This window comes from Dipodomys merriami, unplaced genomic scaffold, assembly GCF_024711535.1.
Source record: "Dipodomys merriami isolate MVZ:Mamm:240054 unplaced genomic scaffold, mDipMer1.0.p SCAF_496, whole genome shotgun sequence".
In the NCBI taxonomy this organism is placed as follows: Eukaryota; Metazoa; Chordata; class Mammalia; order Rodentia; family Heteromyidae; genus Dipodomys; species Dipodomys merriami.
Window position 1 is genome coordinate 48,797 of NW_027206064.1, and position 18,636 is coordinate 67,432.

The 18,636-nt window shown below is 45.8% G+C and overlaps 1 protein-coding gene across 1 annotated transcript in view; it reads left to right on the top strand.

The window, feature by feature from the left end:
* Positions 1-349: 349 nt before the first annotated feature.
* LOC138809383 (short transient receptor potential channel 7) overlaps positions 350-18,636 on the top strand; it is a 119,560-nt gene continuing 101,273 nt past the window's right edge. Inside the window, exons 1-2 of the mRNA XM_069995897.1 lie at positions 350-412; positions 7,906-8,686. Coding sequence (XP_069851998.1) covers positions 411-412; positions 7,906-8,686 — 783 coding nt within the window. The 5' untranslated portion in view covers positions 350-410. The remainder of the gene's footprint in view (positions 413-7,905; positions 8,687-18,636) is intronic.

Below are 18,636 nucleotides of genomic sequence, written 5' to 3' on the forward strand. Positions count from 1 at the left end.
GCAGGCTGAAATTCTGAGGGGCTTACGGTAGGAAGACAGGGCTGCTCTCTCCCTTTCAAAAGCTCCTTCTGAGAGAGGGGGTGGGGACTAAACCAACCCATCACCACGCCTCATGCCAGTCTTACACACAGATGCCTCTCCTTCATCTCTGGAAAATTTCCCCCAGACTAGGGAAAAGACAGTAGGGCAGGCCGGCCACCAAAGAGGAGTTTTTACCCTTCTGCAGCACAAAGGAAAGCAGCGCGCGCCTCGGATCGCTGCAGGTTCGCGCTCTCCGCCAGCCAGCTCTCCACTTCAGCACCGCGGAGAGCGGCGCCTCCCGCCAGCCGCCCATGGGGAGCCGGCCGCCCGCGACTCAGCACCGGACCCCGGTCATCTAGAGGAAGGACGAGCCTGCCCCTTCACCCTCGATGTAAGTGGCGACGGCCATCCCCCCACACTGTGCCAGTGGGCTGCTTTCTCCCTCAAATGTGGAATTGAACTTTTATTTACTAGTCCTTTCTCTGCTGCACTGTTAGGCGTGGGGAACTACCTCTGGCTGTTGAGTTGGTGGGGGAATCTCTCCCCCCTGTTTTGAGTGTCTAAGTTTGCACAAAAGCCATCTGGAAGCAGATAACTCACCTTGGTGGCTTAGTCCTTTGTGCTGGCGTGGTTTTGGGTTTTTTTTGGGGGGGGGGCTGTTTCTACATCTACACCACCCAGAGCTCTCCTGTCTAATCGTTATACCAACGCAGGCTCAGGAGGGGGAGGGTGGCTATATTCTAATGAATAGAGAGTCACTGTTAAAGAACTACAGGTGGCCAAGTGACTGCTGTTTTGTTGTTGAAAATCTGGCTTGAGCTATCTATCTCCTTTAGACATCCATTTCAGAATAACAAATATGCTCTTATTAAAAAGAGATGTGATCTGGGCAGGGCTTTGACAGGAGCTCTGAAACTCTGGATCACTGAGACTCCGTCTTTAAATGTGAAGTTGTAAATTCACTGACGTATGGCTGAGTAGACACACCAAGACGCTGCTGCTGTTAAATATAATTGAAAGGCTTAATGGATGTAAGGTAGATATGGAAAAGGCAATAATGACTGACCCTGTCTGGTGGCACTTGGTGAATTTTTGCTTCAGCATGCCACCTGCTGGTGGGCCCTATTTCTAAAGCACCAGGCGCACTTAACAGATTTATGAATGAACTCACGTAGAAAAAGAGTATTCATTATTGATATGAGACGAATTCACTTCTAAGATCTTTTTAACAATAATATTCATTTGATTGTGTAACGCCTTATCAAGAATTTATGTCACAATTATAATTTCATAAATATTTATTTACAAAAACACTTGTGCCTAAGCTTAGGGGCATGCTAGCTAGCTAACTCCTTTAGGCAGCAATTAACCCAGAAAAAAATTTAGGTAGAGCCTCATTGCAGCTAATTGCAGAACACATGCGGTGTCTTGGATGACAGCTACCAAGAATTGTTTCTTAGGAAAAGCAACCAGCATTTCCCACAGATAAATACTGAACACACTTTTTTTCTGTACTGTCACCTCACAGTTGAAGTAAGTCTCTTTGTTCTAATGGTAGATATTCATTGCAGACTTCCATGGTAGAGGTCAGGGAGACCCGCAGGCCTACTTTATTCCATGACTAATCTTTTTTAAGGGAAATATGTGAACTTGCTGTGTTACCTCTCACTGGAGTTGTACACAATGAAATATAGACATTTCAGTTTTGTAACTTCCTACGTCCTAATAGGCAAGTAAAGATTTCAAAAGAAGAAAAAAAGAGGCATACACAAAGCAATAGTTACATTTGGATAGCGGGATAGTTAATGTGTGTGTGAGTTTGGAGAGGACAGAAAATAGTCTCTTTGCTACATGGTCTTATTTTGTAAATAAATAAACTATGGTTCAAGTCACTTATTAATATTCAGCTAATATTTTTCAATCTAAGACACCATGGGAAAACATCCTACTTAGGCAGAATTACTTAGAAAATATATTTTAATATAATAGATTATAATGAGTAGCATAAAAATACTTTGCTTCTTTCTTGTAGGATATAGACTCATACATATATATATATATATAGATATAGTATTTACTCATATATATAAAGTAATTAGGTAGGTATCTCTTTTTTATTTAAAAAATACTGTCAGGTGCCAGTAGCTCATGCCTATAATCCTAGCTACTCAGGAGGCTGAGATCTGAGGATCAAGCTAGCCTGGGCAGGAAAATCTGTGAGACTCTTATCTTCAACCACCAGAAGTAGCACTGTGGCTCAAATGGCAGAGAGCTAGCCTTTTGCATATAGGGGCTTAGGGATACAGTCCTCCTGAGGTCAAACCCCAAGACCACCAAAAAGAATATACTGTACAAGTATATCAACATCATCACTACCTTTGATATGAACTTCATGCCTTTGATTAGCATAATTACAATAAACTAAACTGAATCTTCAATGACAGGAGAGTACTAAGTAATTTACATGCACTATCTCACTTCAACTCATATAGCAACTTATGGATCGTAATTTATTGTGGAGCTAATTGGAAGCCGATTTTACTTACAAACCCATATCTCATAGTTTAAAAGTTATCAGTCAGAAATAGGAAATGGCCATTGGATTATATGCCTTCTGGATTGGTAAGGATGACAATGGTAAATATTAATTTCTCTAGCTAACTGTTCTTCTTAAATGACCAATCCATATCAAGCATTTAAAAATAAATGGTCTGATCATGTACCATAGACCAAACATCAAGGGTTCTCAGGCCCACAGCATGTGTCATTATCAACAACTAATCCCCCTGTCCTCAAGAATTCTTCACTCTAGTGGAAAAATTATATAGACTAAAGAATCGTAGAAAGAATACAGGAGGAAGATGGATGGCAGTGACATACAGCCAAAAGCACGGGCTGCAAGATCACAGACTGGACTCCTGATAGGGTGCGGCATCCCTCACACGTTGCGTATCTTGGGACGTGTGGGCCATCCTTTCATCATCTAAAACTTGGGAGTGACAATAGCACCAAAAGATGTAGTCATCTGTAGAAACTAAAGCTGATCCTGCACGTGAAGTGCTCAGCATGGAGGCCGCCATGTGGTGAACGTAATAAATGCTAATCATTATGATTGGACAGTCATTTAGGAAAATAGCTAAACTTATCAGGATAATTTATTTAAAACCATTCATACAAAGCACTTGGCACAGTGTTCAGCACAGGGTGAATGTGAATTATATATTAACCATCACTATTACACAGTTAGTTGAAAAACATCTAATTTTAGTATATCAGAATAGGGTAAAATCTGCACCAATCTGAGTAACTCCAGGCCTAAGTATATCTGTATGTAAGACTTTGAAGATTGTTCTTATGGACGCTTGTACAAAGATTTACGGTAATTAGAGAATCTGGTGTACAGACCCTAATCTTCAGTGTGGTTCTGAGCAATATGAGAGGTGACTTTTATTACTTCACTTCCGAACGCTGAGGTTCAGAAGGACTGCGAGTCACCTGACTAGTTCGTCAAGTTGGCTCTCGGGACTAACAGCCCGAGCCTGTCCACTTAGGAGAAGGAGTAGAATGGGGCTGGGTTTCCTTGAGTGCCTAATCAGAGCCTGCATTTTGTTTGGTTCTACATCCAGCTGGAATGTTACAGCCTGAATTGATTTCAGGGTTGGCTAATTTCCACAGAGACTTTTGATGCATCTAGCAATTTCAGAAAAAAAAATGGAAAAAAAAAACAAACAAATCTCTAAAAAGAGACATTTTTCTGTGGTCTTTTCTTCATCAGAAATTAACTGCCATCCCTGTCTCCAAGTGCATGCTTGTTTGCAGCTGGACTTAAGGTGCAAGGTTCATACTCCTTATGTATTAGCCACATCTGGCTTCCTTAAATGGACTGACGGCATCTCTAAGAGTAGGCTGATAAAAATAGCAACCCGAGGGTCAAGAGGGAGTTTAGTAACCAAGCCTCTCTCACATATGCTTTTGTTTCCACTGGAACCCTTCTTCTCAAGGACACCAAATGTCAAGGTATGCATTTCTGGAAAATGGAAAACACAGTATCTTAATTGGGGTGTTTGATGAGTTTCATCACACGTTACCTTAATAATATATGAAATAAAAGGCAATTTGTATTCAAAGCTCATTTTTAAGAAAAGTATTAATGTGAGGGCAACTGTATTCCAGGGAGAATCATTCAGCTTATACAGGCCCTAAAACTGGGACAGGAACCAGAGTCCAGCAAGACAAGCCACGGCAGTCCCGCGTGGGAGCTCTGGCCGCCAGCTACTGAGGGCCAACTGGCCTTGTGCTCCACCATGATTCTTTCCAATCCATGTGATACATATGGCTAAAGCCTAGAATATCAATAATATCAAGGGTAAATAGCAAAGCTGTGGTAGCTAAAGATATTTGTCATTGAATAACTGTCAATAAAGCACCATGAGATGTTGTCAGGCTCTGGCGACTCACGCCTGTCATCCTACCTACTCAGGAGGCTGAGCTCTGTGGATCAATGTTCAAAACCAGCCCAGGCAGGAAAGTCCGTGAGACTCTTATCTCCAATTAATCAGCAAAAAGCCAGAAGTGGAGCTGTGGCTCAAGTGGTAGACTGCTAGCCTTGAGACAAAAAGTTAAAGGACAACCAGTCCTAGAGTTCAAACTCCAGGACCAGCACGCACACACGCACACGCACACACACCCATCACTAGATGAGTATTAGGGACAGAGGGTCAGAGCTAACGAAAAGCTCCTATGGAGACTGGAAGGCCTTCATGGATATCTGAACTGACCCGTGGCTGTAAACCCTTCTCTGAAAGCCATCTCGCTGAGTAGTGTGTCGTTCAACAATCTCTGTGCATTCGGCACTTGAAGACTTAGATGGTTTCATTTTTAATGCCAAATCCACTAGAAAGGGGCAGACTTGACAATTTTTTGAGCATCTGAATGTATTCCAAAGCTGAGATTGTAAAGGCTGTGAAGGAGAGGCTTGTTTACTTCTTGGTACATCTGGGTGTCTGCTTTCAAGGTCATTCAGGGAAATGTATGACAAGTGGTGGAGACATATTAACTTCTAACAAGTCCTAGCCATGCACACACATTATTCAGTGCATCTAATTATCATAGGAACATCAAGACTCATACCTTTCTGTAGAAATTGTTTGCCCTAAGGTGTAGTCTTTTCACATCACCTACTTCAGTCTCTCTACCTAAAAGTGGAGAATGCTAATAGCTTCTTTTCTGTGTCTTGCTGTTTTATTTTGTTAATAAGGAGAAATAACAAATGATGACTGAACATTCTTTAAGTTTCTTGACTGCAGTGTCTTTGATGTTTATATGGACTCTGAATGTAGACTGGGTTCTGGCATGTTCCTTGTGAAATGTTTCTTTCTGCTCTAACCTGGTTCAGTAATTATTTCTCCTTTGAATTTATTTCCCCAAGGCTTCCTGCTGTGCACTAGTTGTATACCCTTGACCTTGTGGTCTGAAACTTTCTTCCCCTTGGACAGTCCTGCAAAGGAAAAGGGGTGTAGGATGGAGCTGTGGTGCCTGTTTCTTTAAGAGTAGCTGCTAGTTCATAGCTAATACAGAGCTCATATGTTCTTCAGTGAAAACTGCTTTTTTCTTGGGTTGAGCTGTTATAGCTAATTCCAGAAGATGCTCCTGAGAGAGGCAGAAACTGTTCATAAGAGAAGATAAATAATTCCGTGAGAAACATTATTAGCCTTCTGTGGGCTCAGTTTCCACCTCTGTCAGTGCCCAAGTGCTGAGCCTTGAAACTAAGTTCACGGCATCCCTGGGAACAAGGCCCTTTGGGGATACAAGTGGAACGACCGCATAGCTTTCAACGCAATCACCACTCTCCCTCTGAAAAACCTATGATAGTAAATATGCTCGCATACTCTTTGTGAATGCCCCTTCTGTAAAGATGGCTCTGGGCTCCCCATCTAGAGTCTGCCTTTGGTGGAAACAAGAAGCTTCCTTCCTGGAAAGAGCATTCCTGAAAAATTGGGCTCAGAAGTTGAATTGACTCATTTATCAAAGCGGATGGCAGTTCAGATTCGACCCCAAAGGAGCAGATCTCTGTTGGGGGTGGCCACCCACAGCTGCCTGTGGAGGGAGTTTCTCCGCAGCTGCAGCTGCTACTCTACCCTGTAGTTTAGCAGCGTGTAGAAGGGAAATGTGAGTCTGCTCCAGGCAGGACTAGACCACCAAGCTCTGACCACCACTGTCTGCCTTATATGCAAGATCTGACTCTCAAGGAGCTAAAATCAAAGGGGTTAGCACAGGTCAAAAGATAAAGTGAGCAGAAAAATAGTGGAGCCCCAAATTCCCGAGTTCACAGTACTAATTAATTGACACTTCTTTTAATTGCAAAACACTAACTCTAATTTATAAACCTTGTGCTGTGATTGCTTTTGGTGCTTATTTCTTAAAATGGCTTAAATGAAATACTGGGTATTTTTCATACTCGAAACATAATCAATAACAACAACAGGAAGTTCTTGGGACTATCAAAAAACTTAGAGAAACAAATCCCTAAGTGCTTACTCTTTTTTTTTTTTTTTAATGCCAATCCAGGAGCTGAATGCAGGACTAGGGTGGTGTCCTTGACCTTTACTGCTCAAGGTTAGCACTCTACTACTTGAGCGTCAGCTCCACGCCCAGGCTCTAGGGTGATTAACTGGAGGGAGATAGGAGTCTCACGGACTATCCTTCTCAAGCTGGCTTTGATACACGATGCTTAGATCTCAGCCTTCTGAGTAGCTGGGATTCCAGGCATGAGCCACTGGTGTCCAGCTAAGTACTTACTCTTTAGAACAGATACTCTTGCTGAAATTCATACCATTTTTAATGTTATCTGAAGAATGTGAATGGGACTCAAAAAGGAGAATAGAAAATTCAGAGAGAAACAAATGAAGAATCTGAGCTACCCAAGTTCATGAATGCTGAGAAAACATCTAGTCCAGCCCCTCTACTTTGCTGGCTTACCTGCTCCAGGTCTCAAGGCTAACTGGAAACAGAATACCCTGAATTGAGCTCAAATGACATGCTAGCTGTTTACGATCCCTAATCTGATGTGTTAAAAGTGCAACAAATTCTTAGGTAACTTGTCTGAAGCCACATGACTGGCAAATGGCAGTCATTCAAAGACAGGCTTTCCACTCCCCTTCTCTCCTTGTCATCAGACATGAGGCTAGTTAGCCTTGCTCTGGTTGTTATACGGGTCACCACATACAAAGCTCTTAGCAGCACACTGTAAGTCCTTAATACATTAATAGTACTAGGAATAGCGGCTGACATGTATGGGAAAGAGAGCAGGTTAGATTGCAACCCCAGCATATACCAATTGACTTCATCTCTTATCTCCTCCACCCATTTAGAAACCCAGTTTCCTTCAAAAGAAGACATGGCCGAATCCCCTCTGTCCCGTCCCCCGCCACATCTTGTCTTGTAGTAGGAGACTAAGTTCCTGGGGACTAGAGAACCCAGACCTGGTGGAGGGCTTGCACAGGATGCAGAGACGGACCCCGTGTGCCCACTCTTGCGTGTGATTGCAGCTTCACCTTAGTGTGCGAACTTGCTAGAAGGCCAGACGTGAACCAAAGGCAGCAGTAACTACGGTGGCCAACTCCCCCCCCCCCCCGGGGAACTGGGCAGAACAAGATGGGGTTGGGGACAGAATAAAGCCAGCACTGGGCGCTTTCCACACGCTACTCACTTCAGGGAACCCGTCCTTCTCGGGGCCCACCGGGCACACACTTGAATGACCGGCTCTCTCGCCACCCCCCTTTACCCCCGGGTCGGGGGTGGAGAGTGGCCAAGCCCGTCCCTTCCCCATTAGAAAGGCGCTGGCCTCAGCGGCGTCCCGCTGACCCCTCTGCTCGCCCTCCGCAGGCTGGGCGGCCCCGGCACCTTCAGGACCATGCAGCGCCGGCACACCACCCTGAGGGAGAAGGGCCGCCGCCAGGCCACGCGGGGCCCGGCCTACATGTTCAACGAGAAGGGCACCAGCCTGACGCCGGAGGAGGAGCGCTTCCTGGACTCGGCCGAGTACGGCAACATCCCGGTGGTCAGGAAGATGCTGGAGGAGTCCAAGACGCTCAACTTCAACTGCGTGGACTACATGGGGCAGAACGCGCTGCAGCTGGCCGTGGGCAACGAGCACCTGGAGGTGACCGAGCTGCTGCTCAAGAAGGAGAACCTGGCGCGCGTGGGCGACGCGCTGCTGCTGGCCATCAGCAAGGGCTACGTGCGCATCGTCGAGGCCATCCTGGGCCACCCGGCCTTCGCGCAGGGCCGGCGCCTGGCGCTCAGCCCGCTCGAGCAGGAGCTGCGCGACGACGACTTCTACGCCTACGACGAGGACGGCACGCGCTTCTCGCACGACATCACGCCCATCATCCTGGCGGCGCACTGCCAGGAGTACGAGATCGTGCACATCCTGCTGCGGCGCGGCGCGCGCATCGAGCGCCCGCACGACTACTTCTGCAAGTGCGCGCAGTGCGCCGAGCGCCAGCGCCGCGACGCCTTCAGCCACTCGCGCTCGCGCATGAACGCCTACAAGGGCCTGGCCAGCGCCGCCTACCTGTCGCTGTCCAGCGAGGACCCCGTGCTCACCGCGCTGGAGCTCAGCAACGAGCTGGCCAGGCTGGCCAACATCGAGACCGAGTTCAAGGTACCGCGCGCGCGCGGGGCCTGGAGGGAGCCGGGAGGGGGCGTGCCTGGAGCGGGAGGGGCGTGCCCGAGGCGGGAAGGGCGTGCCTGGAGCGGGAAGGGGCGTGCCCGGGCTGGAGGGGCGTGCCTGGAGCGGGAGGGGCGTGCCCGGGCCGGAGGGGGCGTGCCCGGGACTGGAGGGGGCGTGCCTGGAGCGGGAATGGGCGTGCCTGGAGTGGGAATGGGCGTGCCCGGGCTGGAGGGGGCGTGCCCGGGCTGGAGGGGGCGTGCCTGGAGCGGGAATGGGCGTGCCCGGGACTGGAGGGGCGTGCCCGGGCCGGAGAGGGCAAGGCTACAACTGCTAAGTGTGGCCAAGATCTGGCATTCCACAAACCCTGTGGTACAGGATGAGATGTGGTGGCTCAGCTCTGCCCGCCTCCCTGCGGAGCTCAGTCAGGACTCTACTCTGCCCCCCATCTCAGGGAGGCCTCAGCTCTGCCCCCCATCTCAGGGAGGACTCAGCTCTGCCCCCCCATCTCAGGGAGGACTCAGCTCTGCCCCCCATCTCAGGGAGGACTCTGATCTGCCCCCCATCTCAGGGAGGCCTCAGCTCTGCCACCCCCCCCATCTCCGAGGTTGTGTGGTTTTGACTTGCCTCCCCCAGCTCTCGCTCTGAGCGCTGTTGGCAGGCTTCAGGACACAATGTGTGTGTGAGACAGGGTCTCACTGGGCAGCTCAGGCCAGCCTCTGCCTCCTCCTCAGGGCTGGGTTACAGGTGTGAACTACCCGGCCTTTCTTACACACAGCAAGCCACTGCCAGTGTCCTGTCAATGGACCTCGAAGGCAGCACAAAGAAGGGAAAATAACAGTGTCTCCAGCCAGGCAGCTCACACCTGTCATCTTCCCTACCCACGAGCTGGAAATCTCAGGCCTGCAGGTCAGAGCCAACCTGAGTAGACAAATCCCAGAGTCTTATCTCTAAATAACCAGCAAAAAATCTCGACCTGGAGGTTTGGCTCAAATGGCAGACCATCAACCATGAGTGAAAAAAAACCAGACAAGTGAGAACTCAAGGCCAAGTTAAAACCCAGAACAAAAAGAAAAAGAACTGTCCCTACAGAGTTAGCTACATCATGCCGGTACATGAGCCCAAGGCACCCTGAGACCACCTCCACCTCCCAAGGCCAGCCCAAAGAGTGGAGGTGCAGCTCCAGAGCCATTAGTCAAGAGTGATCCTGTGTCTTTCTGCCCACTGACACTGCTGCTGGAAAACTGGGACCCAGTGTGAGAAATTGTATTTAATTGTAAAATCAAACACTTATAGTTGATGCTTACTATATGCCAAGCATTAATTACCTTGCCTATGTGATCTTATTTAACTTCTTCAACAACCATGATTACGTACAAAGCCAGAGATAGGGAGAGTGGACAGCTGCTAAGTAGGAAACTTGTTCTAGACACTCAGACACCAGAATCCACTCTTCAGTCATTCCAGCAAACAAGCACCCAGAGCCTTGTGCTTGGACTGAGCTGCTAAGCTTTACTTGCTTGCAGCTAAATGACAATGGGGCTCTTCACTGCAGAAAAGTGCCTGAGAGAACAGGAACTACACCTAAGCTAATTATTTCTCATTCTCTCATTTGATCAGAGACCACTACAGTATAAATGTCATGCAACACTCAAAGATGTGTCACACACAGAGATGGCAATCAAACTGAGAAAAGATGTCACCTACAAGTAAAAAGTACATTGCTCAAACAAGGTGTCAGTTTGTGAGCTGTTCCCTCATGGGACCAAGGATGAGTACCACCACAGAGAAAGGGGGGAGTCATCCCTGAGAGCCATTTCATTCAGGGAGGTCTCACAGGAGTAAATGGAACAGGACTGGGTCTTACTGCACAGGAGGACTGGGATGTGTGGAAAAAGCAAAGTACCTGGAGGCATCTCGATGCAGCAAGGGGAGAAGATCCCAGAGCAGGGAGAAAAGCAGCTCCCTGTGACCAGAAGCACAGACTTGCTACTGAAAAGAGGAGCTGGAACACACCTCAGAGGGCTGGTCAGGTCAGGCTGTGCGCTTCGAATGTTATACTGCAGGAAATGGAGGTCCACTAGAAGTTTGTGATTAAGGAATTAGAAGTGAGGAAAGCTAGAGGTCTGGAAATGCATCTGGCTGGTAGACAAGATGGATGAGAGGATTTGGTGAGACTCATGTGAGGGAGAGTTCAGATGTGCATCTGTGAGACCATGAGTGAGGAGTGGATCAGCTAGGCTCGCAGGAGGTTTGAGAAAAGTACCAGTGAGAGATACCTGATCTTGCAGTTAAGCTTATTTTATTCCATCTGGCCCTCCAAGTTAGACCCCTCCCTGAACTGGAGCTACTTCCATAATTCCTGCAGTGTCCAAGGCCTCACCTAGAAACTTGGGGGACGGAGCTGGGGAGATTATCCAAAGAACTTCCCCAGATTATAGCTGTTCACCTTTTCTTTCCTTATTTCATTCACCTACTAACCTCACCGGAGGCTAAGGATTTTCCTGATGAAGATTGGGAGTTTTGTGTGTACACAAGTCTTCAGACATAGACTATGTGGAAGAAATTGCTAAATCCATGAACATAGATAATTCTGGTAAAAAAAATGGTTTTTAGGACCATTTCACATCTGCCATCCTAAATAAATTTTGGTAGATTACTATTTATAAATACATCTGAGCCATTTGTTTCCTTTAGTAAAACCTAAATCCCACATACTTTGTGGTATACATAATATCTAACATTGGAAGCTTTTTGAAAATATTTAGTATGAGATTTTAAAGTAAATTATGAAAACTGTGGACAATAAAACACTACTACTAACCTAATGACAAATCCTTTCTACAATGCAATAATTTACTCAGACTCAGAGACAAAGACATTTGCTGGCTATTAACATCACTCTAGTTACCTTCGTTTGAAATGTCTTTTAGATTGCCAACAAATGGTGTGTTATAAATTAGCATAACTGTTCCTTTAGAACTTTATTACTTATTCAGCTATCATTGCCTGTGTATTCCCTGACATTATAAATCTCAGGGAAACGCTTAGCAGGAAAGAAGTCAAACTGTAATAAAAGAATAATGAGCAAGCAGGTGGATGCTACAATGCACTCTTGATGAATCTGATCTAGTTCTAAGGGACCACATATTGTTGCCTGTGTAATCACAAGTTATAGAGACAGCCTGACATCATCAATTATGTAAAAAGCTATGGGGTCTCATTGGAAATGTGTCATCCTCCACTTCCTTTCAAACACTCATTTTGGAGTGACTCTTTCTGACTAGGGAACAAAACTCATAACAAGCTTGAATTCCACTGCCTGCGTCATTTTGTGTGAGTTATTTTATTACTAAAATAGAGGCAAGTCATTGACAAGAAGGGTAGCCCATGTCAAGTTTCCAGGAAATTGTAGCTGTAGTCACGTGGCTCCTAGCAAGCCACTCTTTTTGGTTGGAAAATTATATATCTGCTCAAGAATTTCTTTATGTCTCTCTAATCTTCTTGGATCAGTAGTGATTTCCCAGTACCTTAAATGGTACCAGGTAAACTAGTAAGCATTCCAGATGTACTTGATAAAGAGAATGAAGGAAACTCTAGAAGGGCAATCGTTTCAGCTGATGGTTTATAGATTTAAGAAGAGGTGTTTGATGGAAATGGTAAAATTGAAGAGCTCTGAGAAAGACTCCAGCAAGAAAAGGGGCTAAAGCGCATGTGTTAAATAACTGAGGGCCAGCATATGATACATGGTGCTTCTCAGTCTTACCTAAAATGGAGCTTGGGAGAACTGTCAATATTGACAGTTACATTTGGCTAAGCAATTCATCTATTCTCTAGGAACTACGGAAAGGGAATACTGGTGTGAGCTGGACTACTCAAAGTTCCTCATCCAGCGGAGTAATAGTCTCTCCTTCTGTAGGGGCATCTGGAGCAGCTCCGCTGGCTTACAGGTCCTGCCACGGAGAGCACAGAGAGGCCTCTGCAGCTCTGCTGAATCCGTCTGTTTGGTTTTCTTAATGGATCATCCTGATAGAACGACGCAGGGTCCCTCTCAGTCCCAGGATGTCTTCCTAGTCAAATTCCTTTGCAGGGTATCTGTGTATGCTGATGATCTGTAGTAGTGATGTTTCAGCTGATTAGAGAGTCAATCTTTCCTCTAACTCCTCAGAGTTATGGTGGCAGCTATGCCCCAGTGGGGACATAAAACAAGAGTGACAGGAGAATACTATGAGTCAAGTTAGGGCGTGGGAAGAAAGAAAGCAGGATATATTGCAGTTACCTTTCTTGCATGCTCACATGCTTTAGTTTAAAGCCTCCAATACTCGCATGTTAAGGAACTGTGGAAGCCCAGCCAGCAGTGTGCCGCCATTATTTAACATCAGCTTGTTCTGAAAACCAGCGAAGCTGCTTACGAGAAGGCCCTTCCTGTTGACAAGGAGCCAGCACAGGGGTTGTGATTTGCTCTTTGGTCACAGCAATTTATTCTTCCAGACCTCAGAGGGGATGAGTGGGGGGTACCAAGCTGACCTGGTGGCTTCATCCTGCTTCAAGCGTTAATGACCTGTTTGTCAATAGACTGTTAACCAAATATATTATGAAAAATAGATGATGAATTATGGATCAATGTTTGTGCTGTCATTTTCAGACCCATTTAAAAAAAACCCCTCTGGGCCTAAAATACTACAGATTAAAATTGCAAACAGTGATAAAGCAGACCAATTTGCCACCTGTTATGATTCTAGTGTGATCCCATTGTGGAAGGTAAAGATGTTGAGGTGATGGTTTGTCATCTGCTTGCAAACTTCTCACAATGGAAGAGACAGAAGAGGAGGAGGAGTGGCTGTGTTTGCGGCTCTGAGAGCTCAGAGTGCATGTGAACCGTGGCCATCTGGAGCCAGGGAGGCAGGAAGCTAGTAAAGGCCCATGCTGGGCAGGAGGATACGCTGCTTGCCTTGCTCTAGAATTTCTATCAGTTTATCACATGCTTTGGATATTCTTAGGATGGGTAAATGTTATGAACTAACACCCTAGTTTAATGCGTTTCCTTGAAGGATGAAAGCTTGCTGGTAGTATAAACAAATATCTGCTTAACATGTGGGAAACGATTTAAAAATTGTCTCCTTTCTCACTGGGAAAGAGCTTTTAAGGAGTGAAGGCTGCAGGTGTTGAAAGGGTGTCTTGTGGGTGGCGTACGTGGGTCTGAAGCAGCTGGGGACAGGGAACACTCGCTAGTGCCCGTCTAGCAGAGGTGAGCTCTAACTTCAGGACTGCCAAAACAAAAAGAAGCATGGCGGGAAGGTCCTCAATCATCACCAAAACCTTCATCTGCTGTGTCACTCTCTCCCTGTGCTTGAACATCCAAAGATAAACAAGAGGAAAGGCTGCAGAATTCAGCTGATGGGCCAGTGCCTCACAAGGCATGTGCAGATGAGGTGTGGTCTAGGAATGCTCAAGTGTGTGCAGTCTGAGTATGTGTGTCTGGTCACAGGTCCCCATATGTGAGAGCAAGATCTAGGGACTGGCTCAGGAAATGAGATGAAGATAACTCTGCCCAAGGTTCCTTGGTCTTTTCTATTTTGCTGTCTGCATGTCTGGATGAGCACTTTGGCCAGAGCATCATTACTGACTCATCATTAGAAAATTAGCTAATTAATGTGTCCTTTAATGGAAATTTCTCATTAGATCACAAATAATGCTTAAAATTAAATGATGTTGCTCTTCTAGCTTTGTGCCAAGAGAATCAGCCTCTGAAATATAGAGAGACGGTGTACATTGGTTAATAGGTATTTGAGAAGGATAAAGGACGCCATTTTACTAAAAGAAGACAAGGGCAAGGTCCTGTGAACACCCAGTTCACCCATGTCTTCATAGCTGGCAGGGCAGAGCCATGGCTTTGGCTCTGGAATCAGACTGGTCTGGGTTCCAGAACCTACCAACCATGTGATCTTGGACATCTATTAGAAGTTAACTTTGCTGTTGAAAATAATGGAGGGTGAGAGGATGAGCTTAGATACTTCAGTTGTAAATAGTCCAAACTAGACTGTCAGCTTCCCCACCCAGATATTTTTTATTACCTTAATCTGCTCAGCTCTATAAGTCACACCATGATCCACTGAGTTGCTAATAACTTTATACACTTCATCCTAGTTAACCTCTAGTGTCCTGATACATGTTAAGTGCTCAGTATGCATTGTTTCAGTAACTAAACAAATGATCCAGAACTATTGGCTCACATTTGTAATCCTAGCTACTGGGAAGGCAGAGATGAGGAGGACGAAAGTTCAAGGCCAGCTCAGGCAAAAAACTAGTTCCAGAGATTCTATCTCAACCAATCAAAGAATCTGGGAGTAGTAGCATTCCCGGGTCACCACAGCTCCCTGGGAACAAAAGTGAGAAAGAAAAATGCGTGTGTGGCTTAAGAGGCAGAGCACCTTCCTAGCAAGTGTCAGGATGTGAGTTCAAACCCCAGTACTGCCTAATGTGAATGATTTATAAATAGTGACCCCTCAGGACATGAACCTGCAATGCCTGCAGAGAGCCTCGTCATAATAAACATAACTTAAGTATGTTTTCATCCGAGAGCTTAAGAGGACAGTCCTTCTGGTTTCTCCATGCCCACTGGATCAGCACCAGAGTTCTCCTTCCAATGAATGCATCTTAACTCTCAGCGTCTTCTCTATTTAGAGGGTCTTCCTGATTCGGGCTAAGATCTCGCCCCTTCAGCAGTGCGTTCCAGAACAAGGAAAAGTCTAGGCTGCACATGATAAAAAAAAAAATAGGCCAAGGGTATATTTTCCAATTGGAAAAATGCAGACCACTAAAACCAAATAAACTAAGAGTGCTGCTAAAATATTACTATGAAAAGAAGCGACGTGGGCTGGGAAGATAGAGAAGCAAAAGAGGAGGAGGGAGGAAACAGGCAGACAGAGCTCCTGCCAAACGCAGACAGAGATTATGTTTTGAAAAATATCTGTATGGAAAAGATTCATCACTACACGCACAAAAAAATGGGAAAAATCATTTCCTATACAAGTGCGACTATCAGTCTGAAATATCAAGAGATACAGAGAAAATGGAGACAGTGCTACAAAAAAATTAGCCAGTGAGTAGTGGCACAAATTAAACTAAATGGAAATGCAAGGGTTTTTTTTTTTCCTCTGAAAAAAAGAAGCCACAATGCTGTCTGAATTCATCATAGTAGTAGGGTGGCATCAGCCAAGTATGGTGCACACCATGTCAGCATGGAGGCCCAACGCTGTGTTAAGAGCAAAGCCATCCTGAGACTCAATTTGGAAAGAATACATCAGGATGGTGACAGAGGCACAGGGCTAACAGGCTCAAGGAATGTCAGAAGTAGATGAACCCTAGTTATAGGGTTAGCTGTAAATTCAGCACTTGTGCAAGAATTACTTACTAAGAATCTAGTCTAAGTCACAGGCTCTGGGTTAGGTGTGATGATAAGGTAATAAATGAAGTACACAAAGCTCTTGCCCTCAAGCAGCTTATTATCTACTGGAGGAGCGGAGAGGAGAAATCTTCATATTGTCATAAAAATAAACTCAGCATTGCAAACTATAAAGGGAAGTTTTAAGAGAGCCAACTTAGTGGAACACTGAATCTGTGCATGAGGGAGCCTACATTAACGTGTTTAAAGATTTCTCAGAGAAGGCAATATTTGAGTGGGACCCAAGAGGAGCACACAACAAAGAGTGAGAAAGAGGGTCCCAGGCATAGAAAAGCTTGATGTAACAGCCCGCTGTGGCGGAAGAGGCTCGCTCTAAGAAATGTTACTATCTTGGTGTAGATCTGTGGTAGGGAAGCAGTAACAGGTGATAAGTCCTGATAAGAATCTTGGCCAAGGATTTACCTTGGGTATTCACATAAAAAGTTGGGCTTTGTTCTAAGGGGAATGGAGGGAAATTGCAAGCTTTCAACAGGAACGTGGGTGAGTCATCTCTGCAGTTTAGAAAAGGTCCAATCTGCTTTCCGGAGGAAATGGGTCAGAGAGGATAAGAACAGAAGGTACTGGAAGATTTCTGCAGGTGAACAAGGTCCTTCCTAGAAGGAGGTGAATGGCACCTGGGTCCAGAAGGCCCAGGCTTCTCAGAGCATCATCGCAGATGGAATCACCGCACAGTCAGAGGATGTGACCTTCTGGAGAGCTCTGTGATGAGTACCCCTAGTCCCGATTCTCCCATCTTGGGGCTCTTTTGGTGTGTCACAATGATGAACTGGGCAGTGGAGAGGCACAGGGAGAGAAGGAAGCAAAGCAGAGTCAGCTCTGCAACTTCTCCCCCTTGTCAGACACCCAGGGAAGCAGGAAGAGGGCAGGACGGTGATGTGGATTCCAGTGTATCCTGACATCTGGAGGTAGAACTGTGTGCCACAGCTGGCCACACTACTCACTGCAAGGCGCTGGCGGCACAGTTACTGGACATCCCCCACTGGTCATCCCAGGCTGGAAAGGATCCAACAGGAGGATTTCCATCTTTCCACTGCATTTTCTAGACTTGGCTTCATGGAGCGAGTAGAAAATGATTGAATCTTATCACTCATTGGGTCAAACTGGAGCTCACAGAGACATAAGCACGGCGTAGACCTCTCCTATCTTCTGCCTCTTTCCTTACAGTTTGAGCTTTGGAAATGGCTAGCCAAAAGGGCAGTAAGTGCAGGAAAGACCTTTCAGGGCACCAAAAATCCTCCTTTTGGACACACAATTGAATACAGTGTGTGTACTGATCTCCTAGTGCTGCCATACAAATTAGTAAAATCTTGATGAATTAGGACAACATAATTTCTCCAAATCACAGTACTGGGAGCTAAACTCCAAAGTCAAGGTATTAGCAGCATCTTGCACCCTCTGAAGGTTCTCAGCAAAGACTCTTCCTTGCCTTTTCCTAATGTCTGATACTTTGCCACCAATCCTGTGCTGCTGACATATCATTCAAATCTCTTCTACTGTCATGACAACTTCCTTGTGTATTTGTCTCTTCCTATAAGGACATCAGTCTTTCAGGATTAAAGCCTCCACACAAACACACACACACACACACACACACGCACGCACGCACACACGCATGCAAACACGCACGCACACACGCACACATACACTCTAATAGGACTTCATAATTAATTATAACTACTATCTAATTACCAAGTAAGGTCATATTCTTCCATCTCAGGAAGGACTGGAGTAGAAGACACTATCCAAGCTAGTACATGGGAGAAAGGACCAAGTTGAGATGAACTGGAGAAGGCTGATACCAAGAATCAGGCAGAGCCTCACAGTCGAGCTGGAGAGAAAGCCAGAATCCAGTTATTCTGGGAAGCCAAAGACAGTACTAAGCTAGCAGACCAGGCTAGAGCAGAGAGAAAAAACTAATGGTGCATTTTGTTGACCAAGGCACAAATCTGAGGAGACGTAGGAGAATTCCCCAAAGGTGTGTATGTACGTGTGGATGGTGTGTTTGTGTCTGGTGCTGAAGGAGGCAGAGAAGTAAAGGTAGAAAGGGCCACTGACAAAAGCACTGGCAGGAAACTTAGCCTGGCAGGCCCTCCCCTCTTGCTATGAGAAAGGCCTGTTTCAGCATTAGACTTGGGCCTAAGGCAAATAAAACGACTCATTATAGACTTTTCAGAGAATACAAAAGAGCAGGGGGAACAAAACACTAGAATCTTACCATCTAAGAATAAGTCCTATTTTGTTATTTTTCTGCCTGGAGTTCCCGCTGTCCCTGGGTGACAACACTTTGGTTAATACTACGCTCAGCTGGTGAATCGAATCACTGTATTTCTGTTTCTCTCTCCCCCTTCCCCCCGACTCTACACTCCCACAGAAGCACCCACCTCTGTGTATTCAGATACGGAGATATGTAGACGGGTGTGTGTTACTGATTTTTAAAAGTATATCTTTTGTAGCTAATGTATCCTCAAAATTATAGAGG